General features: G+C 43.5%; 1 protein-coding gene across 3 annotated transcripts in view; it reads left to right on the plus strand.

Moving 5' to 3' along the window:
- STAP1 (signal transducing adaptor family member 1) overlaps positions 1-25,912 on the plus strand; it is a 228,863-nt gene that overhangs the window by 172,553 nt on the left and 30,398 nt on the right. For 2 of the 3 annotated variants that reach the window (XM_063919923.1, XM_063919924.1), the window contains exons 3-5: positions 11,345-11,458; positions 13,862-13,918; positions 23,493-23,677. In XM_063919923.1, coding sequence (XP_063775993.1) covers positions 11,345-11,458; positions 13,862-13,918; positions 23,493-23,677 — 356 coding nt within the window. The remainder of the gene's footprint in view (positions 1-11,344; positions 11,459-13,861; positions 13,919-23,492; positions 23,678-25,912) is intronic. The other variant, XM_063919925.1, reaches the window with a different exon arrangement.

A 25,912-nucleotide genomic window follows, 5' to 3' on the forward strand; every position in this document is an offset into this window, starting at 1 on the left:
GAACCGACCCGATGGTGACACCCCTCTTTTTGATATTCTAAAGGTGAAGGCGTATTTAGAAAAGGTATCTTATCCCGTTCTACCTTCTTCAGACAGGGAAACCTTGGAATTACCTTTTACCCTGCAAGAGCTGGAAAGCGCTATGACCTCGACACCCTCTGGTAAGAGTCCAGGGCCGGATGGCTTCACGCTTACTTACTATAAACAATTTAAAGGTTTCCTTTCCCCTTATCTCCTCCAAGCCTATAACTCCATCTCCGCAGATACCCATTTTTCAGGCCAATCCTTAGAAGCCCACATTTCTGTGCTTCCTAAGCCCGGTAAGGACCCCTCGGTGTGCTCCAGTTATAGGCCCATATCTCTTCTTAATGTTGATGTCAAACTTTTCGTAAAACTGATGGCAAACAGACTGAATATATTCCTGCCTTCTCTAATTCACGACGACCAGGTGGGATTTGTCCCAAACCGTGAGGCTAAGGATAATACCACCAAGGTTTTGAACTTAATCCACATAGCTTCCCGGGGTAGCTCTCCCACTGTGTTGCTATCCACTGATGCCAAAAAGGCTTTCGATAGAGTTAGCTGGGGTTTTATGAGGTCTGTACTGGGGCACATCGGATTGGGTCCCCTGGCACTTGGTAGGATTATGGGACTTTATAGATCGCCTACAGCTCGGGTTCGATTTAATGGTTCCTTATCTGATCCCTTCTCCATAGGTAATGGAACACGACAGGGCTGCCCACTGTCCCCCCTACTCTTTGTCCTCTGTATCGAAGCTCTTGCTAGGGCCATTAGGGCCAATGATTGTATTACTGGTCTGAGAGTTGGTGATACAGAGCACAAACTGGCCCTATTTGCAGATGATTTATTGGCTACAATAACTCACCCGGTTTCCTCCCCCCCCCATCTTATGAAAGAGCTGTCCAATTTCGGTTCACTTTCCAATTTTAAGATCAATATGTCCAAATCATGCGCTTTGAACATTTTCACCCCTCCCGATATAGTAGCTAAACTCAAACAATCTTTCCCCTTTACTTGGAATACCTCCCATTTGTCCTACTTGGGAATACAACTACCGAGTGATCTTTCCCGTCTGTTTTCATTGAATTTTATGCCCCTTCTTCGAACTCTCAGGGCCGATTACAGTAGATGGTATCTTAAACCACTTTCCTGGCTGGGGAGGGTGAATGTTGTGAAGATGAATACTCTCCCTAAACTACTCTACAAACTTCAGACTCTTCCCATACAGATCCCAGACTCCTGGTTCAAGTCCATTCAACTCTTGATACAACAATTTGTTTGGTCCCGGAAACGGCCTAGAATTAGCCGGTCCACTATTATTCGCTCCACCCGATGCAGTGGTTTTCAGCTACCTGATATTAGAGGCTATTGTAGCATGATTAGTATGATATATATATATATATATATAGTGTCAACTGTAATATAGTAATAATAGTATAAGTGGTTAAGTTATAAATTCTTTATTAATAAAGTTGATAGACTTTGTATAGACTTTCCACTACTTTTCATATGAGGGAATGGGACTGAGTTTGATATTCCCTATGATATGGGATAGCGGTGGCTCGTGAGAAAGAGGGAGAGCGAGGATAAACCGTGGAGACCCGGATGGAGACATCAGAAAAAAAGACGTTGGAGCTGGGCAGTTGGTGCGGAGAGAGAGAGCGAGAGCGGCACTGCTAGACGGGAGACACGGAGCACGGACGGGGAAGGACGGCTGAGTGGCGGCGTATGAAAAGGATTGACCGGATGCTTTGAAAGGACGGCAGAGAGCGGGGACGGTTTCCAGGTATCGGAGGAAACCGTCGATCGTCAAGGGAGACGAGAGCCGTGGCCGGTCGGGGAGCCGGGGGAGCGGAGCAGAACAGACTTCCCGGTGACAGCGCTGCAGAGAGAGGTGGATACATGATACACTACGATAAGGTATCTCCTCTAGTGCGTCACTAACCCTCCATCTGTGCATAAAAAGCCCATGGATATGAGCCAGTGATAAAGTGAATTAAATTACTACATTGGACCTAACATTATCAGACAGTACCGGTACTAATCGCACTGTTATTATCAGAGACACCGAGTTTTCCAGAAGTGGCTGCAGTAATGTGCTCATTCTTCCCCCCAGCATATAGCCTATATAGACATTTATACCAACTCCGTGTAACAAGGTACTTCAATGTATCCCCTCAAATGCCATCGATAAAGTGAGGAGAGATAAACTATTCCAATTATCTTATATTGGCATATTGAAAGACTTTTTACCATTATGGTAGAATATTAACAAATATACATATATCTATATATATATATTTCAGATATAAAGACTGTAGCAGCTATCAGCATTTGGAGACAAAATTTATATATGTATCAATTGCCCTCCTCTCTCTCATAAAAAGTCTACCACCAAATATCTCCATCAAAACTACTGTATGAAGTAATATACAGCGTGGTGAAATTAATAAATTGTTATTATCACAGAATATTCCCCGCAATACCTATTACCCGGCTACCAAAGAAAGTGTCGCCCGAATTGGAGATACTAGTATTTTGCTAACCTGATGCCAGCTGTAAATATCGATTCAATCAAATTGCAATGAAAATAGGAATTACTTATTGAGAGTATTACATAATTGGAAGGAGAAATATCTATACCCAGTGGATACCATTAAACTAAAGTTCAGGATACAACTTATTTTATTAATACTCAGTCCTCTTAAAATACCCTTTGACTATGTTAATATTTCGCCTAGAAAGAAGATAAGCACAACTACAGGATATTTATACTTTTCATAAACTTAGCAGGATATTTATACTTCTCATTTATTTAATTGACTGCAGTATTCAGGAGGAACTAAACTAGAAAAAACTTTAATACTTCTGGATTCGTTCATATATATGCATATATATAAATATCTATGATACATCAGCCCTTAAGCAGAGAATTCCTATATGTATAAATTATAACTATTATTACACGTTAAGTTGTATATGTATTGGGAAAATTGATTAATGTTTAACCTAAGTCTAATAAATGATTAATATATTCATAATAGAGTTAAAAGTATTGTACTATTATAGTAAATTCACTAGTGGACTTGATTAAAGTTGTTGGTATCAGTTATTTCACCCAACTACTAGAATACTTACCACGATCCTGAGAGAACGAAGAATTTCGGAGTCCACGGTAATCTGTAGGTAAAGGCAAAAGTATTATTTTAGAAAAGTATCATATAAATAAAAGAGGAGTAAAAACACAATTTATTGCATGTGGTATTCCCAAGTCTACCCCATTTTACTCTGTCCAAATCTTTGGTACAGGGACCCGACTTGGGTGGAGGCACTCAAGATTAAAGGTTACACATATATCCCATGGTAAATAGAACATAGTGCTACACTATTATTGGGCAATTATGCTTAATAGAGTCCTGGATTGGACGAGGACTCTGGACACTAAGCAATGGGTAGTCCTAGAGGGGCTTTATATGCAACAATACCCTGAGATCTTCCCTTGGCTTTCTTCCCTTCCCAAGCCTCCTTCCCCCCACCTAACTATCACCCCGACCCTTTCCTTTTGGAAAAAAGCGCACCGCTGGCCCTTCCTCTCTTCTGATTTCGGCCCGTTGACCTCTTTTCTAGCCAACCCTGACTTTCTACCCGGCTTAACACTTTCTCACTTTCGTAATTGGGCTCTTGAAGGGCTCTTCAGGGTAGGCCAGCTGGCGATCTCCTCAGGAGTCAGACAGTTTCGGAAGTACGATCTAAATGGGAAATTCCACAACACGACTTTTGGAAATACTTACAGCTAAGACATTTTTTGCACTCCAAACACAGATACCTTCTAGCCTCTAGGGAACTAACATAATTTGAGAGATTGTGTGTCTCTACGTGTAACCCCCAGCATACAGTTTCCACACTTTACAAATTATTACAGAGTCCCGGTGCTCAGACACCTCTTCCTTTCCAGTCAGCTTGGGAGAGAGACCTAGGGTTCCAACTATCAGACAAAGATTGGCAGACGATATTTCTCAAATCTCACAATAGTTCAGTCTGTATACAAGTGAGAGAAACCCAATATACATTTTTAATGAGATGGTACAGACACCCCTCCCTTCTCCATTTCATGTACCCCGGAGTGACAGAAAGGTGCTGGAGATGTCTTAAGACCACCGGTTCCTTGCTGCACATTTGGTGGAATTGCTCCTTACTTCGGCCGTACTGGGTTGATGTAATCTCTATTTCCCAAGATATACTTCACACCCCCTTCCCTTCTGACACGGCCTTCTGGCTGCTATCCCACTCTTTTATGTCGCTGGCTCAATATAAAACATCACTACTCCGTCATCTGTCTAATGCAGCACGGGCAGTTATTCCCACACTATGGAGGTCATCATCCCCACCCACAAGGAAAACTTGGTTCACTAGAATCAATTATTATATAAATATGGAGAACAGCCTCCTGGTCTCCAGAGATAAACTTCCAGAATTCATGGCCACTTGGTTACCTTGGATAGAATATACGTCCTCCAAAGAGTACAAAGACTACATATATGCTACTAAATTATCTGAGTTTAGCAGTTGATTGATTAAAGAGATTGCAATTCTCTTCCCCTCTGTCTGATGGTCCCCCGGGTTTGGTCACACTATATATATATATTTTTTTTTTCTACTCTTTCCTTCTTTTCATATCTTGCTCTTTCCTATAGTTCTTCTATTTTGTTACTTATGTTACCATGATTACATCCGCTGTTTTGACAAATAACGAGTAGGCATTGTGATGATTCCATTGAACACCCAATCAAAGTCTGCTTTTGCTCTAATACTAGTGTTCAGGGCGGCAAGTTATACTGCTCCTTATGGCTAATATGCAATTGATGTTATTTATGTTGTCTTGAAGCTCTTTTGTCTATTGGGATGTAATCTTTATATTTTCCTAAATAAAAACAGATTATACAAAAAAAAAAGACACTGATTTCTTTTGCAGTTTGGCATCGCACATGCACATTACGATCTGTGCGCATGCACAGCCGTTCAATAATCGCCCGCCTTGCGAATTTGCACAACGGCGATCAGGTCTGAATTACTCCCTTAATCCTTTGCAGTCTTTTTGTGAGATCAAGAGCTTCAAACTTAATAGCATGTCCTATGTATTTTATCCAGCCCCCTACATGCATAGCGCTATTACTGTCAATGGCAAGAGCTTAGCAGACCTCAGGTGCAAGCTGAGCTGGATTTATCTCCCCAGCAATTTCACATATGGAGTATCAGTGCATACAGTATATAAAGGGCGGGATGTCTTGAATGACACAGAAGCGATTAGCTTTGCAAAGGACAGCTCTTCCGATAAGAGTGACACAGAGTGACGGGGGCGGCCGCGGGGCATGCTGGGAGGGATCCGATCAAATCCCTCCAACCAGTGCTACGGAGAGAAGCCCATAGGCTTTCCTGGCGGTCGGGAGTTAGTGCATTCGGAAAATGCGGTAAACAGGGGTTTACCGCATTTTCCATTTAGTACATCCCGGCCGGAGACAATGTTTAAAACATCTTATCTCATGATTCTCGATTACAATCCTCAAATACCACCAACAGGCCAAGTTTTGCAGGATTTCTTTAATCATGCTCACTTGAGTTAATCTATCTTTGGGGGCAGAAATGTTCCCACCTGTTTCAACAGACAGAAATACAGAATACATGACCTGTTGATGGTACATGAGGAATGGAATTGATAAACTTGGCTTACGTGATATCAATGCAGGGAAGATATGAGTGATAAACCTGAAACAAAGCTGTTCAGGGTAGTCATAACCTTTATTTGAAAATGCCTAAAACTTGCCTTTCCTTGAACCTGATAATCTGGTTGACAAAAAATATAAATACCATGACCAATGTCCACTTTTTGTGCAAAGAGAGGCACATTAATAGTGGGGTAAAGTTAACCCCTGGTTATGTCATAAGGAGTATTTGGAGAGAAGTACATATATAAGTATAGCAGAGGTACATTGAGTAGGTGCAAAGTGGAGTGATGATGAGATGTACAGAATGTAGATTTGTTGAACTTTGGTATGACTACCTACATTTAAGGGAATATCTTTTCTTTTATGTTTTATAGACATACTTCAGTTTTGTGCTCTTACCACATTTGTTTTCTATTTTGTCATGTCTGATTTGTATGTAATAGAAATAGAGTTAATAAAAGGATATATTTAAAGTAAATGCTGAACCATGGGCAATATCATACAATTAATAATAGTTATATTTATGAAATATCTAAGATATTCAGCATAGGTTTGTATTTGCTACTGGCACAAATAAATTGCCAGTTAATCCTATGGTATGCCATTCAAAATTGTATGAATGTGAGTGCCCCTCTTCTGTCCTAGATTGAGTGGGCAAAATTGCAGTATTCTGAGCACAGAGTCTGAGATCGTAATCCTGACCAGTAACCTGCACGTGTGATAGAGCATAGACATCTCCCTCATAACTTTGGAAAAGACGGTTATAAAAGGCTCACATATATCAGTGTCATATTAACACAATTTCCCGACCTACTGTACCGATGGCGGGGTTAGGGAATCAAGAATATTGAACATTTTAAAAATCTCAATTCCCCAGTCCCGACCAAAAATGGTCAGGATCGGCAAATCTGGGATTTTTAACTGGTTCATTTCCCCGATTCCTCGACAGATCACCGATCAATGATGGCCAGTGGATTGGTGGTGCTGCAGACCAGGGAAATGGGGCTCTGATGTATTGTGGCCTTAAATATAACAGAACAGAGCAAATCTTACAGTGATCAACGGTGAGTGGGGGACAAAAAAATAACAGGCAGTATATTCATTTTAATTGTGATAAACCACTTTAATCCCAAGTGTATGAATTTCAACTGCGGTACAGTATATATTATTCTTGAAATGTGTTTCTGTGTGATTTATATCCTGCTCCAACCACAACATTAGAATAGCTGAAAAAAAGATATTTGTCTTCCAAGCTCTACTTAAAGGATTATAATCTAACATGAGGTGGGAGTTTACAAATATGTGGGGTAATTCCGACCTGATCGCATGCTAGCTATTTTTTGCAGCACTGCGAACAGATAGTCGCCGCCCACGGGGGAGTGTATTTTCGCTTTGCAAGTGTGCGAATGCTTGTGCAGCCGAGCGGTACAAAAAAGTTTGGTGCAGTTTCTGAGTAGGTCTGTATTTACGGAATTGACGTCAGACACCCGCCCTGCAAACGCCTCGACACGCCTGCGTTTTTCCAACCACTCCCTGGAAACGGTAATTTGAGGCTCATAAATGCCTTCTTCCTGTCAATCTTCTAGCGATCGGCTGTGCGAATGGATTCTTAATTAAATCCATCGCCCAGCACCGATCCGCTTTGTACCCATATGACGTGCCTGCGCATTGCGGTGCATATGCATGCGCATGTTTTGCAAAGTTTTGACCTGATCGCAGCTCTGCAAAAAAAAGCTAGCATGCAATCAGGTCGGAATGACCCCCCTGGTACTCCATTCCAGTGAGTGGAAAAGCAAAAGGCGTAACTCCAAAATGTTATCGCCAGAACCTTGCTCATACGCAAAATGACCTGTTCCACCATGAAATAACATTTGCACAAAACTTCATAGCAGCTGTGCTCATTTGTGTGTACAATAGTCCCAGCTATACTCGTACATCTAGTACAGTAGTTCCTAAACTTGGTCCTCAAGGACCCTCAACAGTTTATGTTTACCAGATCACCTAGCAGGCGCACAGGTATATTAATTACTCACTGACACATTTTAAAAGATCCACAGGTGGAGCTAATTATATCACTGGTGATTCTGTGACTATTGGGGGCAGGGGTGTATCTAGGGGTCCGAGCGCCCCTGGCAAAGTAAGGACTGGTGCCCCCCCCCCCCCACATATTTTAAATAAGGAGGGTGTATCAAAAAAGGCCTTGTGGGGAAGGGGGCGTGGCCACACAATAATACTTCCAATTCAAATTATGCCACACAGTGTCTCTTATTCACGTTATGCCACACAGTGTCTCTTATTCACGTTATGCCACACAGTGGGGTATATTTACAAAGATTCGTGTTTTGGCCGTTTTGAAGGGTGTTTGAACTCGAATGGTATCGGGTGCATTTTACTGCAACTTTTTGAATCCTGATACGATCATTCACTAAGCTGCCGAGTTTTGCACAATCGTTTTTTCCGATGTCGATGTGATTCGTAATATCAGGCAGTGTTTTACGGGAGTGATGTGTAAAACACTGCCTGACAAAACACAAGGAATCCCGGCCGGATCTGTGAGATCCGTGCAGGGCTTCATTGTGTACCTTAAAAAGTTGTTTAAAGTCTTAAAAATTCTGAAAAAAAATTGTGTGGGGTCCCCCCTCCTAAGCACAACCAGCCTTGGGCTCTTTGAGCCGGTCCTGGTTGAAAAAATATGGGGGGAAAAATGACAGGGGTTCCCCCATATTTAATCAACCAGCACCGGGCTCTGCGCCTGGTCCTGGTTCTAAAAATACGGGGGACAAAAAGCGTAGGGGTCCCCCGTATTTCTGAAACCAGCACCGGGCTCCACTAGCCAGGTACATAATGCCACAGCCGGGGGACACTTTTATACTGGTCCCTGCGGCCCTGGCATTACATACCCAACTAGTCACCCCTGGCCGGGGTACCCTGGAGGAGTGGGAACCCCTTAAATCAAGGGGCGCCCCCCCCCCTCCAGCCACCCAAGGGCCAGGGGTGAAGCCCGAGGCTGTCCCCCCCATCCAAGGGCGGCGGATGGGGGGCTGATAGCCTTGTGAAAAAATTTGAATATTGTTTTTAGTAGCAGTACTACAAGTCCCAGCAAGCCTCCCCTGCAAGCTGGTACTTGGAGAACCACAAGTACCAGCATGCGGTGGAAAACCGGGCCTGCTGGTACCTGTAGTACTACTACTAAAAAAATACCCCCAAAAAAATAGGACACACACACCGTGAAAGTATAAGTTTATTACATACAACGGAAACCCGACCACGCACTGAAAGGGGTCCCATTGTAGCCAATGGTGGGAACTTTGCGGTCAGTGGTTGACCGTAAGTAACCTCACCGCTGACCGCAAAGTTCCCACCATTGGCTACAATGGAGCGCATAGGCGCTACATTGTATCTGTGCCGTGTGCTGCCTGACAGACACTACAGGAGCACACAGACACTACAGGAGCACACAGCCAATCAGGAGAGTGCCACGACGTGGCGTTACCTGATTGGCTGAAGGGACCCTCTTTGACAGGAGTCAGGGGGGGTCCTGGCAGTCGGGGAAAGGGGTCCCATGTGTAAACATGGGACCCCTTTCAGTGCGTGGTCGGGTTTCCGTTTTATTATTTTGCCAAGTACGTGGATTATTCAAAGGTCTGATTCTACACTGGATTATGTGAGTATAATTTTTTTCACAGGTACCCCAAGGATTCTACATGGAGAAGAGGGCCGAGCCTCGTGGGAACATAGGTAAGTATGTGTGTATGGAGGTGTGCATGTATGTAATAAACTTATACTTTCACGGTGTGTGTGTCCTGTTTTTTGGGGGGTATTTTTTTAGTAGTAGTACTACGGGTACCAGCGGGCCCGGTTTTCCACCGCATGCTGGTACTTGTGGTTCTCCATGTACCAGCTTGCGGGGGAGGCTTGCTGGGACTTGTAGTACTGCTACTAAAAACAATATTCACATTTTTTCACAAGGCTATCAGCCCCCCATCCGCCGCCCTTGGATGGGGGGGACAGCCTCGGGCTTCACCCCTGGCCCTTGGGTGGCTGGAGGGGGGGGGACCCCTTGATTTAAGGGGTTCCCACTCCTCCAGGGTACCCCGGCCAGGGGTGACTAGTTGGGTATGTAATGCCAGGGCCGCAGGGACCAGTATAAAAGTGTCCCCCGGCTGTGGCATTATGTACCTGGCTAGTGGAGCCCGGTGCTGGTTTCAGAAATACGGGGGACCCCTACGCATTTTGTCCCCCGTATTTTTGGAACCAGGACCAGGCGCAGAGCCCGGTGCTGGTTGATTAAATATGGGGGAACCCCTGTCATTTTCCCCCCATATTTTTTCAACCAGGACCGGCTCAAAGAGCCCGAGGCTGGTTATGCTTAGGAGGGGGGACCCCACACAATTTTTTTTTTCAGTTTTTACACTAAACAGACCCTTTCCCATAGATAACCATGCACAGATCTCACTGATCGGTGCATGGTTATCCAAACTCGACTGGAAAAAGCAGGTCTATGTTTTTGCTGCTTTTTTTACCGAATCTAAAAAAAACAGACCCGCACTTGAGCACTCAGAAACTAACACCCAAATACGAATGAATAGTGAATGCCCGTATTGGATGAAATAACAGCCGTGTTTGACCGATGGTCTATTCATTCGTATTTCGGAACTTTGCAAATCGAACCATTACGAATACTCCAAACACTGCCGAGATTGGTGCTTAGTGAATTCCCGGAATGGGACTTAGAAAAAAAAACACAAATCGGACAAACTCGAATTCTTAGTAAATATTGGCCAGTGTCTCTTATTCACGTTATGCCATACAGTAGTACACCTATAGGGAACACGGTCTATAGAAGGCATATGGGGAATGCGAATAGATAATGGAAATGTGGACCAGTGCTAGTAAATATATTTCTATTTTTATAAAGGGAATGTGGTCAAACAGCATTCAGAGATGCGACTGCAGTATCCCGGTTTTCAGCACCCCGTCCTGCGCATGTGCGACCGCCGTATGTGATTGGATCACATACTGATCTGATTGACAGGCAGAGGCATCCTCGGGGTGGGCAGGGGGTGGTGGTCACTGTTGCAGGGGCGGTGTGGGGAAAACGGGGTTGGTTTGTCTGCATTTTCAGGGCGGCTGAGAGACATCAGTAGTGTAGTTTATGTTGAATCTGATTACAAGTGAGGTGCGGTGCGCTGCTGCCTGACACTGGCACCGGCAATATCACACATTCACCAAGTCTGACAGTACTACTGGATTCTACCCCCTGGCCATGGATGGCACCGCCAGACGGCGCCCTCTCCTTCCCTGGCGCCCCTGGCAAGTGCCATCCTGGCCAATGGGTAGATACGCCCCTGATTGGGGTCCTGAGGACCGAGTTTAAGAACCACTGATCTAGTGGATGCAAGAAGGTGACTAGTCAAGTATTAACAACCAGGTACTTGCCGATAGCACTCATTCTGTCTGTTTGCAGCTCTTGCTGTGTGGTAGACACCTTTCTTTTCTTGTTCCAAATTCTCTAATCCACTAAGTACTGATTAATTAGAAAAATAGTTGCGCGAATGACTGATTTTTATATGTAACTGTTTTGCTTTTGTTTTAAATAGTTCAATGATTGTATAAACCTGCAGAGTCTGGTGTCGGTTGCAGACGAATATCCACTACAGAAACAGTGGGCAGAAGTTAAACTGACCTTGGCGAACGAGGAAGTGTGCATAAAGGTAAGTGTAACTGCATAACTGAAAGCATTGCATATTTGGCAACTGAATACTCGTATGTTTACTGATTTATACTGAAGAGAATACCTCTTTGTTTCTCTACAAGGCCATATAACAATGCAGTTGTTATTCATTTAGCTCAGTATTATGTTGCATTTATCAAGACAGTCATGCCCTAATAATTACATAAACATGATAAATCTAGCCATGTTAAGAATAAAAAAATTATTTAGTACTAAATATAAAAAGACTGTAAAAGTCACCTGTTATGCAATGTAGAATAGACATTGTCCTCAAGGGTAAATGGAGGATTTCTACAGGGGATTTCCAAATGTTTGATTTAGGAATAAGGAAAAACTTCTGCAATAAGCCTAAAGCCTAATTTTGTTTTGTCGTTCCATTGTTTTAAATACATTACACAGTTTATTTCTAGTGTTGCTTACTCTTATTCAGTGATAGTAGTACTTTTTTTTATTTTTATTGACACTTTGTAAAATAATATTTTACCTGCAGTGATGTTCGCTGCATCTACCACAGTATACGGGGGAAATTCAGTTTTTTTTTAGGTGACCTGGCCCTGACAGACCAATTCAATTGTTACTCTGGGTGCGAATACTGCTGATGCTCATTATTTCTATTGAGCGCTTTAGGTTAGACAGGTTTAGCCGTTTTACACGGCTTAATTCTGTCTATTTGAGCACGATTAGCGCCCAGTGCATTAACAATTGCATATAGCCACGTCTAAAGTACAGGACGATGGGGCGCGCTAAAACAATTGAGTTTCTGGTACTTTTATCTTTGCAGTAAGTATGCAGTATGGCACTCTTGCCATAGAGATGGGAGTTCCTACTGTGCCCACAATGTGGTCGACTGCAACTAAAAACACTACTGTTTTATGTTTCATGGTTAACTAGTATGTGTCCTTAGAACAATTACTGCTCCCAGTGACAGACAAGTTGTGCAATCATTTCCGGCAAATGGGAGGAGGCAGTGGCAAACGCAGGATTTAGTGAAGGGGGGTTCCGTGGGTGTGTATGTATATGTGCATGTATGTGTACTATATATATATACTGTATATACAAATAAATATATATATATATATATATATATATATATACATACAGTATAAATTTGTCGATAGGCTGGCACTCTCACTCATTCAGCTGCATCTGTCACAGTGCTCAGAGGTATGTGCAAAATATAAAGAACGAAAATCGGAACCCTGTTGCCAAAATAGTGCAACGTTTCGGGTATTTATTACCCGTCGTCAGGCAGTACTACTGCCTGACAAGGGGTAATAAATACCTGAAATGTTGCAATTTTTTGGCTGACTGATGTGATTTCTTATCCTGGAATAAGACCACAGAGTGCCGATTTTCGTTCTTTATATATATCACACATTCATATATACATACACAAAAACACACGCATACACAAACACACATACAGTACATATATATATACTGTACATACACCAGCACAGATACACACATACATACATACATACATACATACATACATACATATATACAAACATGCAAATACACACATATTGTATAGACAGACTTGTAACTTACATGATCCACCAGAGGCTGGGAGCATTAGGGCGGCAGTGTGAGGACAGAGGGAGCTGCTGTGGCTGAGAATGCGCAGCCAACAGCTCCCCCGGGACAATCTGTAAGCAGAGAACTCAATAGCTCTCTGTTGCTGCTGCAGCTCCGCGCTCGCGATCGCGATCGAGGTTGCGTCTTTTGCTGAGACGGAGACAAACTTGTCTCCATCTCAAAATAGAAAACTCTGCTCATCAGGGGGAGTTTCCAGATACTCGGAACCCCCCCCTGTGTGCGCCACTGGGAGGGACGTTCTGGGCACCAGGAACTCCCCCCCTCATATGGGTGCACCTGGTTCTGTACTTCTCTCTCATTTATATGGGGATACAAAGGTACCTGTGGAGTATAACCTCAATGGCATAAAATCTTCTGCAAGGGAACCATCAATGGTTTCACTCACCAATAGTCATCCCTGCTTTATTATTCTCTGGACTGAAGGCCAATCAGAGCCATGGGGTGGGTCTTTGCTGGGATGTGACGGGGTGCATCTAGGCACCTTGTAGTGAAAAAAAAAAAAAAAAAAAATTGGGTGGTTCTGTACCATCAATGGTGGGAAACAATCTGGGTCTCTTTCATCGATGACAAAAGTATTCAATATCGGGCATAGACCATTCATGGTTTTGAATCATTGATGGTCAATGGCCATCCTTACTTTTATGATGAGAAAAATGCTGTTTTAAATTGGATCTACTGTAAACACTTGTTATGGCATAATATGATAAGAGTAAATGAGAAATACATAATGTAAAAATATAGATTTTTTATAAAACCCACTTTACTTCTTTTAATCTTACAGACGGAAACTGCAGAAGATGCTGAAGAGTGGAAGGGATTTATTCTGACTGTAGTTGAGGTACAGAAGAAAACAGACTTGTAGGAAATACAGTAGTGCTCATTTTTCTATATTTGTAATATCTCCCTCACTTCTTGCTTAAAGATACTGTAGGTAATACCCCTTTCACACTGCCAATAATAACCCGGGTTATTGCACGTGAACGCACAGCATCCCGGGATTTTGTGCAGTCTGAAAGGGGCCAGGAGAAATAACCTGGGTCGAGCGACCTGGTATTTCAACCCGTATAGTGACCATGGTTGAACACGGGTTCATCCTATAGGAAAGCTGGCGCATGGAGATGATCTCATCTTCAAGCGCCAGCCTGGGGCATGTAACTGCTGATATGGCTGACCCAGTAATAAACCAGGATCAGCTGCACAGTGTGAAAGGGGCCAAAGCCGAGTCGCACCGCGTTGGACCCGTGTACAGCTATTCTGTATTCAAATATAATGGGTCTTACCCATTTTATAACATAACTCATTAATACACGTAAATTAGTGAGAAACCTTTGCATCACAAACATAAAATTCCTCATGTGACACTTAAGAATGAAGTAAACCCTATACTTTGTTGTTCTGTGTATCTAGGGCTGGATTAAGCCACTTAACACGGCAAGGCCCTTCCCCACTCCCCTCATGACTTTTCTCCGCAACCCTGTCTGTGCCCACCAGGGACAAACAGGATTTCTAAAGGTTTTTTTTTTTAAATGCACTCCACAATCTCCCACTCTACAGAACATTGGAGCAAGTGCGGGGCAGAGACGGATTAAAGGGGTGGGATAAGCACCCCGGACCTCCCTTTCAAAATGGCCCCCCGCCAACCACCTGCCACAGATCGGAGCTCTCTTACCGATCTGCGGCACTGTGCTGTGCTCCCGGCTCCCCTTAGGTTGCCCTGGCGGCATGTAGAGCCAGGGTATGGAGTGTGCTGCTTAGAGGAGACAGAGAGAAACAATCTCTCTCTCTCTCCTGTCTCACATGCGAGCACCCGTCCAACATACTTAAGTATGTCACAACAGCTGTGTGGTCTGTCATTCCCTATGGGAGCCGTGAGTGCAGCTGAACGGGTATTTGTATTACTGGTAACACGTGTTTGTTGCTATAGGAGGGCACTGGTCGTTACTGCTGATATTATCTAAAAGGAGTGGAGTTCTGCTGACTGCATATATATTGTATACAGTATATATATATATATATATATATATATATATATAGGAAGCAGTTAACTTTCCAACGGAATCCCAGCAGTCGATATACCGATGCCGGGATGCCGTCGACATACCAACGCCGCACGGGATATACCGACGGCCGGAATCCTGAACATCCATTCACCAGGACACAAAGGTTAGAGATAGGAACCGGTGAGGGAGGGTTAGGGTTAGGCACTTAGATGGGGAGGTTGGGGTTAACCACCAAGTGGGGAGGGTTAGATTTAGGCAGCGGGGAAGGGAGGGTTAGGCACCACCCAGGAGGGTTAGGTTTAGGCACCCACAAGGGAAGGTTAGGGTAGGGGGCAGAGGAGGGTTAAAGTACTTTAGAGGGGGCTGTTGGGATTCTGATGGACGGGATGCCGCTGTCGGTACTCTGACCGACTGCATCCCATCCATCGGGAAATCATACTGAACATATGTATCAGGGTGTCCTCCTAGCTCAATAAAAGAAATAGGCAGCACTCCACAGGCTTTTAATTTAGTGTAAATCTGTTCCCTGAAGGAAAAACCCTCGTCAGTGACTATTAATACAGATTTATACTAATATAAAAGTCCGCTGCTGAGTGTTGACTCTTCCTTTCTGTGGGATATATATATAATTAATCTGCCTGCCTGTGTATAAGGGTCCCCGGACCCTAGACGATAATTTATTGCTTGTGTATTAGGGTCCCCGGGCCCTAGATGATAATTTATACACTGGATACTGAATAGTAAGCTAGTATTGACCGTGGCTTCACTCGCATGGATGTCTGTTATTGCTAAACGTAACTTATTTATAAAGACACTAGTGACATCTAAAATGATGATGTATATGTTATATTGTAGACATTGAACACAAAATGTCTTTGTAAACAATATGCAGTTTTTCCTTCAGGGGTTAACACTAAAAGGTGCTTGGTGTGCTGTAAAGTGGATTGACATGTATACTGCAACTTCATGAGTCAAGATAAGCTGTATGATTGGAGAACGAATTGACAGAATTGGAGAGGAGTGGGTTAAACCTCAGCTAGTCTGGGGGGCAGGACGGTAAGGCATTATGGGAGTTTATTGTTAGCCAATAGGAGTGAACGTTGGGGGTAGGTGGAAAGGGTTTTTAAGCCTGGTAAAGGGGCTGGGTCAGCCTCTTCTGCTGTAATCGTCCCACCCTCCCTCCCTATTGATTGTGTTTGTTTTCTTGTGCTTTGTGCGTTGGCTATTTCCGTGGTCTGGGTTGTCACGGTTTTGTTGTGGCGGGAAAGAACGGCAAGTTAACTTTTGTTGTATTAAAGGAGTTGATTGGAGGTCGTTTGGTGGTTGTTTTTTTAGGTGCGCTCTCCTTCGTTGACTGGTATTACATCTGCTGGACCACCTTCACGGGGGCAGCCTCATCACCTTTACGGGTGGGTAGTCAAGATGGAGGTTGAGCGGATACCTATTGTTTGTTGGAAGGTTTACGTCAGTTTTTTATAAGATAGGTTTTTTGTTCATGGGATAGGGTTGTTTTAGCCGTTCTTTCTGGCCACCATACTTTAGTTTAATTATTCATCAGTTAATGGTTAATTTAAATAAATAGCTAACATTTTCTGCCAAATTCAAGTCTCCGTGTCTTTATTTATTGTAGTTAAGTGTTAAGATGTTATGGTTTAAGTTTACGGACAATCCTCAGACTATATGAGGTTTAAGTGATTAATACTGTATGTAGGGGTCAATTCAATAGCGTGCGATGGGTGCGATATGTACCTGATCTCGCACTCTTCGTGGGCTTGTTTCAGCCCCAATCTCGCACAATATTGCTCAGATCCCTATGGGGCAGCTGTAAAGTGTGGCCGCTGCCACAATGACTCACATCCACAAGATTATCGCACCTAATTGGATTGACCCTGTCAGATTTTCCTGCAAAATAGATTTTTATATATATATTTACATATGTATACATATATAACTGTTTGCGTTCGGGGTGTGCAATATATGTATATATTATTTATATACATCTAGTAATTTCGGACTAAATATATTTATATACATCATGTGTTCAGTGTTAAGCGTCTGTTTTTTTTTCTGCATTGCTCCTCTCCCTGATGTCACATCGAGATTACAGTACACCATCCGGGCAGCATATATGGTGTAATGGTTAGCATCACTGCCTTATAGCATTGAGGTCATGGGATCATTTCCCACCATGACCATAACTGTGTGGAGTTTGTATAGTCTCCCTCAGCTTGTGTGAATTTGCATGCTCTGCCCCCTCCCAACTCCCAGCCTCTGCTGCTGCTGCTGCTGCCCAGTGATCCAGGATCCGGCGGCTGGGAAATAAGGAGGAAGTGGCCAAGCTTCAGTGAGAGAGTCACTGGCGGAGGAAAGCGTTGATGACTGCGACAGTTTAATGGGGTGTGAAGAGGCAGAGGTATGGGACGGGGGATGGCGCGGGGTGCAGAGCTGGGACGCGTGTTGAGTGTTTGTTCTGTTGCTAGGTAATGTAACAGAGTGAGTGTGACTGGAGGTAGGGCATACAGTATTAATTACAGTATATAAAGTGAGTGTGGCCGGGCTGCCAAATACCTCCTCCCGCCAATGCTGAATTCAGGGCTGTGTCCTGGTCCTGTCACCCCACTCTTCTGTCCCGGTCACCTCAGTCCTTTCCCTGTCACCTCTGTCTGTACATGTCACCTCTATACTGGTCCTGTCATCCCTCTCTTGACCCTTCTGTTCTGTCCCTGTCCGCTCTGCTCTTGTCCTGTCACCTCTGTCCTGATTCTGTCCCTGTCACCCCTATACTGGTCCTGTTAACCCTCTCTCCTATTCCTTCTGGCCTGACCCTCTCCCCTCTGTCATGGTACCTCTGTCATGGTTCTGCCCGTCACCTCTATCTCATCCCTGACATCTCTGTCCTGGCCCTGTCATTCCTCTGTTCTGTACTGTCCCCGTCACCCCTGCCCTATATGACTTGGTCATGTCCCTGTCACCTCTATATTGGTTCTCTATCTTGGCCCTGTCATTTCTGTTCTTCCCACTTTACTGTCTCTGTATTGACCCTGTCACCTCGGTCCTGTCCCTGACACCCTCTGTTTCATCCTGGCCTAGTCACCCCTGTCCTGTTCCTGTCATCTCTTAGTATGTCCTGGCCCCACCGTACTGTTTCTGTCATCTTAGTACTGGTCCTGTCACTCCTGTCCTGTCACTGTCTCTCCTAGTCCTGTCACCGTTGTCCTAGCCCAAATTATATATAATTTTCCATTTGTTTTCGAGGGTTGGGGGCAAGAAACTCTAACTTGCCTCCGGGCGATGGGGATGAATTTATAACACTGGGAGGGGCTGATGTGAATGGCCAAAATATTATCTGTAAAACACTGTGGAATGTGTGTACAATATATAAATAATTGGTAGTAGTAGTAGTAGTAGTAGTAGTAGTAGTAGTAATAATAATAATAATAATAATACATTCATACCAAAGTTCACTAAGCTATCCAATAGTGAAAATGCAATCCAATTCATCCAGTAAGTTTTGCATGATGCCGGAATGAACAGTCTAAAGGTGGGTACACACTAGGCGATGTGCTCTGCGATGTCGCCTAAAGTTTCCCCCTTAATCTGCATGTTGTGGCAGCAGCTCTAGTCATCATATTACATACTATTGTTATTGCTGTCATAATCTGAGCCACTGGCCAAGAGGTTTCTGGGAATCCAGAAACTCCCCCTGCATTTGCCTATACCCTCTTCCACACCACCATGAAGCAGCTGAAGCATCACAGACTCCAGAGCCTTTTAGCAGTGTAGGGACCGATTCTGCTTGTCTCAAGCCTCTGCAAGAGCTTTCCCAACAGCAGTATGGCAACTGGCAGGCAGGTGGTAGAGGCCGGAGAGGAACAGAATTGTCCCGAGAAGAAGAGCCAGTGCTCGGGCTGAGCAGTATCCGACCCAAACCCACTACGGGACTGCACAGTGAAGCAGTGACTTCCAGCCCGGGGGGGGCTTGCATTATGTGCCGTGAGTATCCCACATAGTTCATAAATCTTTTTTTTTCCTTTTAACTCTTCTTTCATATTCCATATTAAGGAAACAGTATGGTATGCCACAACTCTAATAGGTCCTACCTACTGTAAATGTAACTCAAACCAAGCCACTGGAGGTGTTCTAGAGGCATAAGAGCTTTACTGAACTTTTGCCACCCCGCTATGGAACTTTGCTATCACCCCAGTTTTATCCACTAATTCTGTATTATTATTATATTTTATATACTAGGCACTGTATGTTGTATTAATTTTAGGATGAATGTTGAGCTACAAACCCTAAATTAACAAACCAAAATGTACCTAGAATATACACAGAGATATAACACAATGTAACTATGTAACTATGTACAGTAGCTGATGAAAAAAAGGAGGCCATCTCTGAATACACCAGCTCAGGGCCGTAACTAGGTGTGTGCGGAGTGTGCTCAGCACATAGCGCTGCAGGGTAGGGGGCGCTGTTGGCAGCACTTGTCAATTATAAATTATCTAATTACTTTCACTTACAGCTTCTCCCCTTTTTGAAGCCCAGCATCTCCTCACCACCCCTGTCTCCTAGCATTCATGGACTTGACTTGAAAGCTTTTTGTTGTTCAGTCGCACTGTCCTTTATTACATTTCGGGATGCTGATGAGCCTGGGATTCGCACCCTTTGCCTATGACATTGCAGTCGGACACTCTGTTTATTAAGCTATCTGTCCTTGCATAGAAAGCTAGAGAATTCCAAACTGGAGAGTTCTAACTATTTGAAGCTTACCTTGTACTTTGTGAAGGGGTGATCAGTGTTGCGGCTGGGCAGATCTATGTAGTGTGTGGCTGTAAGGGATTGGATGTGTGACTGCACACTGCATGGATCTGCTCAATTATGGTGCTGGTTATTTATTTACGGGGTAGAGATAGCTTCATATAGTTAGAAATCTCATAGTTTTCATGCGGGATCAAGTGGCTCGGTCGGTGGGGTGTTTGGCTGGGATGCAGCAGGTAGTGGGCTTGAGTCCTGGGTTTGATAGTATATTTAAATGTGGTAATGAGGGGCATTGTCGCTGAATGGTGGCAAGCTCTCAGGATGAATGCATGAATGTGGTATAAAGATGATTTGTGTTCAAATCCACTCTCTTGCAGTGTTCTACAAATGTGTGATATATATATATATATATATATATATATATATATTCTTATATATATGTGTGACGAGAGTGCAGGACATTTTGGGAGATATTATATATATATATGTAGAAGTGGCCTCAGTGAGTATTTAAATGCGTACCAGATAAATGGTGAATATAGGCGTTACCAATGGTCTCTAGGTCCTATGATTCTTTGTTCATCTTCTCATGCCCATCCAACATAGGAGTCGACTGGAAAACAAAAGACCGATAATAGTGCAATATTGTCACAATTATTCTCACCACGTACTCCAACGTGAAAAACCCGTTACTTGTTCACAACATTAATAATCGCCTATATCCTTGTGAAGATAGTCTCACCACACCATAGGTGAATTACAACAAAGACTAGACTGCCCGCATCCAGAGAGATACAATATATAATAATACCCTCTGCAAACTTATAGCGAGACCTTTGTACTTGCATCTTAGATAGACCAGGATAATTCCATACCTTAAAACCAAAGGATACTCCCAAGATGGGAAAGAGCCAATAGTGTAATATGTTTAAAATTTTTTTTTTTACAAACAAACATAACATAAAAGTTGGACTCGTACAATAAAATTAATAGTCATGAGCTTATCTGAATCTCTGTGGAGGAGTAAGTTGATTCCCAACGCGTTTCGTCCTTTAAAAGATTCTGTAGGACTTCTTCATGGGGATATATATATATATATATATATATATAAAAGAAGATGGAGGGTGCTCCCAGTAGGCTGTTGTCCGGTCCACTCATATGCCGCAAGATTCCATGTGGTGGAGGGTGCACTCTCCCAATTTCAACGTTTTAATCATTTATTGTACTAAAAGGTAGCCATATAGTTCAACGTTTCGATTCATAAATTAATCTTTCTCACCACTGGCAATACAGTAAGTCCAAATACATATACAATTTCTGTGACACAATGTTAATGTGTCAGCATATATATCTATATCTTCTGAATTGAGAAAAGAGCATGTTGCTCATAAGGAATAAGACTGGTCTTTAAACCAATAAAGTGAGGATGCAGCCTCCAGTCCAGTCTATATTAATTAATTTCAAAACTGTTATCCTCCAGCAGGACCTCACACTTGAACTGAGCTGCAATCGGGTCTATTTACACTCTTTGTGCGGAATTTAATTGTTTTTCCACCCGCAGCTACTAGATGGAGCTGTTCAATTGTAGTTCTGTTTGGGCGCGATGGCTCCCAGCATCTGCATTTCAGTTCACACCCCCCTGGGGGTGGTGACCTAAAATGTGTGAAAAGTGACCCGATTGGGCGTCCAAATGGCACTTTTTGTGATCGCGCCCCCCAGCACTTTGATCAGGTATAGGTACTTAACGCGGCTAAACCCGACCTCTATGGGTGCGTTCAGCATGAAAACTACATACAATTGAATTTCACCCCCGCGATCTCCACTTTAGATGGAAGCAGAGCTGTCCCTGTGCATAGGCAAACTAGGCAAATGCCTAGGGCATTTTGTATGCCTAGAGGCACAAGCAGCTTCTGCTGATTAAAATGATATGCAGCATGCCTATATTTTGTGTGTGACTGCGCCTGTATCTGCATATGAAATGCTATGTTACGGTGTATTCCTGGAAATCACTGTAATGTAGTATTTCATATGCAGATACAGCCACAGTCGCACACAGAATATAGGCATGCCGCATATCATTTGAATCAGCAGAAGCTGCTTGTGCATCCTAGCCACATAGTAATGCAAATAAGATGCATTTTCATCAAAAAAGGTGCCCAACGTTAGCAGAGCTACCAGCTAACTGACGCCAGGCATCTCCTGCTGTATAACGTATTGAGGCAAGATGTTTGAGGACACATCCATATCCAAGCAGAGGCAGAGGTCACAATGTAAGCGGTCATGTGTGTGTTGTGTGTGGGTGGGTTGGTTGTGCAGGAGTGTTTGGCATATGTGTAAGGGGCATTATGTGTGTCGTGTATAAATGCATTAATAATGTGTGGCATATGTGTAAGGGGCACTATGGGTGTCATTATGTGTATAAATGCACTAATAATGTGCAGCATATGTGAAAGGGACATTATGCGTGTCATTATGTGCGGCATATGTGTAAGGGACATTATGTGTATAAGGGCATTAATAAAGGTTGACATAATGTGTAAATCACATCATGTTTATGAGGACATTAACAATGTGTGTCATATGTGTAAGGGGCATTACTGTGTGGATTTTTGTGTATAAAGGCATTACTAAATTGTGGCATTATGTGTATAAAGTGCTCTACTGTTGCGTAACATATAGAAAGGGCACTACTGTGTGGTCTAATGTGAATACAGTGCAATATGGTGTGGTGTAATGGGAATAAGGAGCAATTCAGTGTGATGTAATGTGAATAAGGGGCACTACTGTGAGGACTAATGTATATAAGGTAAAGTGGTACTACTGTGTGATGTAACGTTAATAAGGGACACTATCGCATGATAAAATGTGAATAACGTTGCACTACTGTGTGACTTAATTTGAATTGGGTGTACTAGTTTATGACCATGCCCCCTTCCCAGCAAGAACACGCCCCTTTGTGGGCTGTGCACCAAATGTGCACACCGTTTCTATTTAAAATATAGGGGGTAGGAACACCAAAATGAGGACTGCTATGCGTGAGAGGTGATGGCACTGGGAAGGGGTCAGAGGCGGAACTAGTGGTGGTGCTAGGGGGCACCAGACAAAATCTTGCCTAGGGCATCATATTGGTTAGGGCCGGCTCTGGATGGGAGATTGGGCGTGATTATCAATTGAATACCACCTATGAATGCAGGCACACCTCTTGCCCTTAATGTACTTAATGTGCTCCCACTTCATGCGACTACATTCCCATACTAGCTCTCACTTAGGCCCCCTAGATGTACACATTATCAGATAACACTTGAGATTGAAAAAAAGAAAACACAGGGGGATTGCAATAATTTCTCATATGCTTACAACAAATTGCAACTCAAGGCAAAAAACAAAAACAAAATTGCAAATAGCGTTTCAGCCTGACTAGGTAAGACCATAATGATCTGCAGGTGCATGAGAATCCTTTATGTAATCTGCTCCTCTAAAGTATGCTTAGTTTATAAAGTGTTAAAGCAAATTGGCATATAACAATGTGTACCGCTAATATATTTGATCATATTTGTTATCCTTTGTAGATAATTCTTTGTTCTGTGTTATTATATTACCATGAATATGTTTGCTGATCAGTGGGGTAAAGTTTGTCTTTCTTTCCTACAGCTATCAGTCCCGACTCACTTGACCCTGTTACCTGGACAAATAATTAGGCTTAAAGAAGTGCTAGAAAAAGAAACATCAAGGAGCGCATCTCAATCTTATGAGGAGCCAATCCTTTCACCGACTGTTGCCTCTGCATGTCAGCCTGAACTATATATGGATGTTGCAAATGTAAATGAAATGCCTCTGTAAGTTGACACCCTTTAGATTGCCTTGTACGCTCCCCATTTGTACTAGGCGCACCTAATATTACTGAGGCAATTTGAGTTTTTTTTATAATATTGCTGCTGCGGTAACACCTGTGATAATCATGTAGCAGTATAGAGACGAGTGATTCCTCCAGGAATTCTTTATCAGATTGACAGTATTTGAGGATTTGTGAAAATGAAAAGCACATAACATTCTTTTTTTTTTTTCCCCCTTTATGTTAATGACAGGGAAGTCGAGAGCCAGGCTGGGCCCAGGTACTTTTCAAGAGGTGTGGCCTAATCACAGGAGGTGTGGTCATATTCCCTTAGAAAAAAAAAAAAAAAAAGGGTATTTTAAGCACCTCCCTGGCCACACTGCAGCCCAGCAAACTGCAGCGTGTGCTGGGCTGAGGAGAAGCGCTACAACTGCTGCTGCCAGGTAATGGGGAGGGGGCCTGGGCCCCTACTGGACCCTCTCTGGGCCCCTCCATCAGACCTGGGCACCACTGGTTAATTATACCATTTACCAGAAAATTTTGATTGGATTAGCTTAAAATTTCTAGAACTAGTTTTTATATCTATACAAATTAACAAATTAGGAGATAACCATGCAAGTAAGATTATTTTGTATTATGCCACCGAGGGGGGGGGGGGGGGGGCGGCAGTAGCCTTTTTCCCCGGCACACGCTGCTGCTGAGTGTAGCAGTGTTCTCTGCCTGCAGTGAAGGGGGAGCAATCGCACTGAATCCCTCCCTGGATCTGATCTGGTCACAGCTCTGTGATTCCGTCATGCCTCCATTACCGGGGCCTAGGAAAGCTCTCTGGGGCTGTATAGTAATTCCACCATGTGACCAACTATCAAATGGCCATATCTAATACCTGGATATAGTTTATTAAGGGAATGCTAACCCTTGACCCTTCTATAGATGCTAATTCTCCTGCCCAATCTGGGTATAGAATCTTTAATTTTGTGTCTTTTTATAAAACATGGCTTATTTATTATTTATTACCAGTTATTTATATAGCGTACACATATTCCGCAGCGCTTTACAGAGAATATTTGCCCATTCACTTTAGTCCCTGCTCCACTGGAGCTTACAATCTATGGGGGTCATTCCGAGTTGATCGCTCGCTAGCTAGTTTTAGCAGCAGTGGAAACGCTATGCCGCCGCCCACTGCGGAGTGTATTTTAGCTTAGCAGAAGTGCGAACGCATGCTCAGCCGAGCGCTGCAAAAACAGTTTGTGCAGTTTCAGAGTAGCTCTGAACCTACTCGGCGCTTGCGATCACTTCAGCCTATTCGTGTCCAGATTTGACGTCATACACCCACCCAGTGAACGCCCAGCCAAGCCTGCGTTTTTCAGACACGCCTGCGTTTTTGCAAACCCTCCCTGAAAACGGTCAGTTGACACCCAGAAACGCCCCCTTTCTGTCAATCTTCAGTTGACACCCAGAAACGCCCCCTTTCTGTAAAACTAGAAGGGCTGTTTTACGTGCCAGGAACTACATGTACAGTACGTGGACACCGTGTAGTTGTTTACTGAATTTGTCCTGAACCAAGAAGGTGGTGCATAAACCTACACAATCAGTTCTGGTTTATAGCAAGTTAGGTTCCATTCAGGTGCTCAAAACACTTGCTGGCCTGATATGTAGTGACTAGCTGCAGATTACTTTTTTGAAGTACCAGTGCACCATCCCTTTATCTGCAGTGCAGGAGAGAATGTGGTTAACAAAGAAGGGTTTGTGCAATGGGTCATTTGTGCAGGTTGGGTATGCGTGACCGGCTTATAGATGCCCGTGGGGGAGGGGTGAGCGCAACGAAACCCCTTGTGGGCTTGCTGCGCTCGTCACAGGTTATATTCCCATTCTATGGGTGTCGTGGACACCCACATGTGGGAATAGTCCCTGTTAGTCGGCATGCCGACTGTCGGGGCTGTAAGGGTGCGGAATGATTTGCGTCGGTATTGTGGATACCGCCGGTCAAGTAACTACCTTCCATTTGTGCAGACGCTGTTCAGATTATGTTCTACATTAAACATTTGCATGCCAGCAGCAGCAGCAGCAGCAGCAGCAGCAGCAGCAGCAGGAGAATCAGTTATTAAGATGTGCTGGGGTAGTATCCACTGTCTGCAACCTTTGCCGTAGCCTAGCAGAGAAAAGGGGTTTTACTTGGAAGGTGAAAAGTGCTAGGCTAATGGGATCATGACCAGTCATGTAGGATGGGCAAAAGGTGCAG

Source organism: Pseudophryne corroboree, chromosome 1 (assembly GCF_028390025.1).
Source record: "Pseudophryne corroboree isolate aPseCor3 chromosome 1, aPseCor3.hap2, whole genome shotgun sequence".
In the NCBI taxonomy this organism is placed as follows: Eukaryota; Metazoa; Chordata; class Amphibia; order Anura; family Myobatrachidae; genus Pseudophryne; species Pseudophryne corroboree.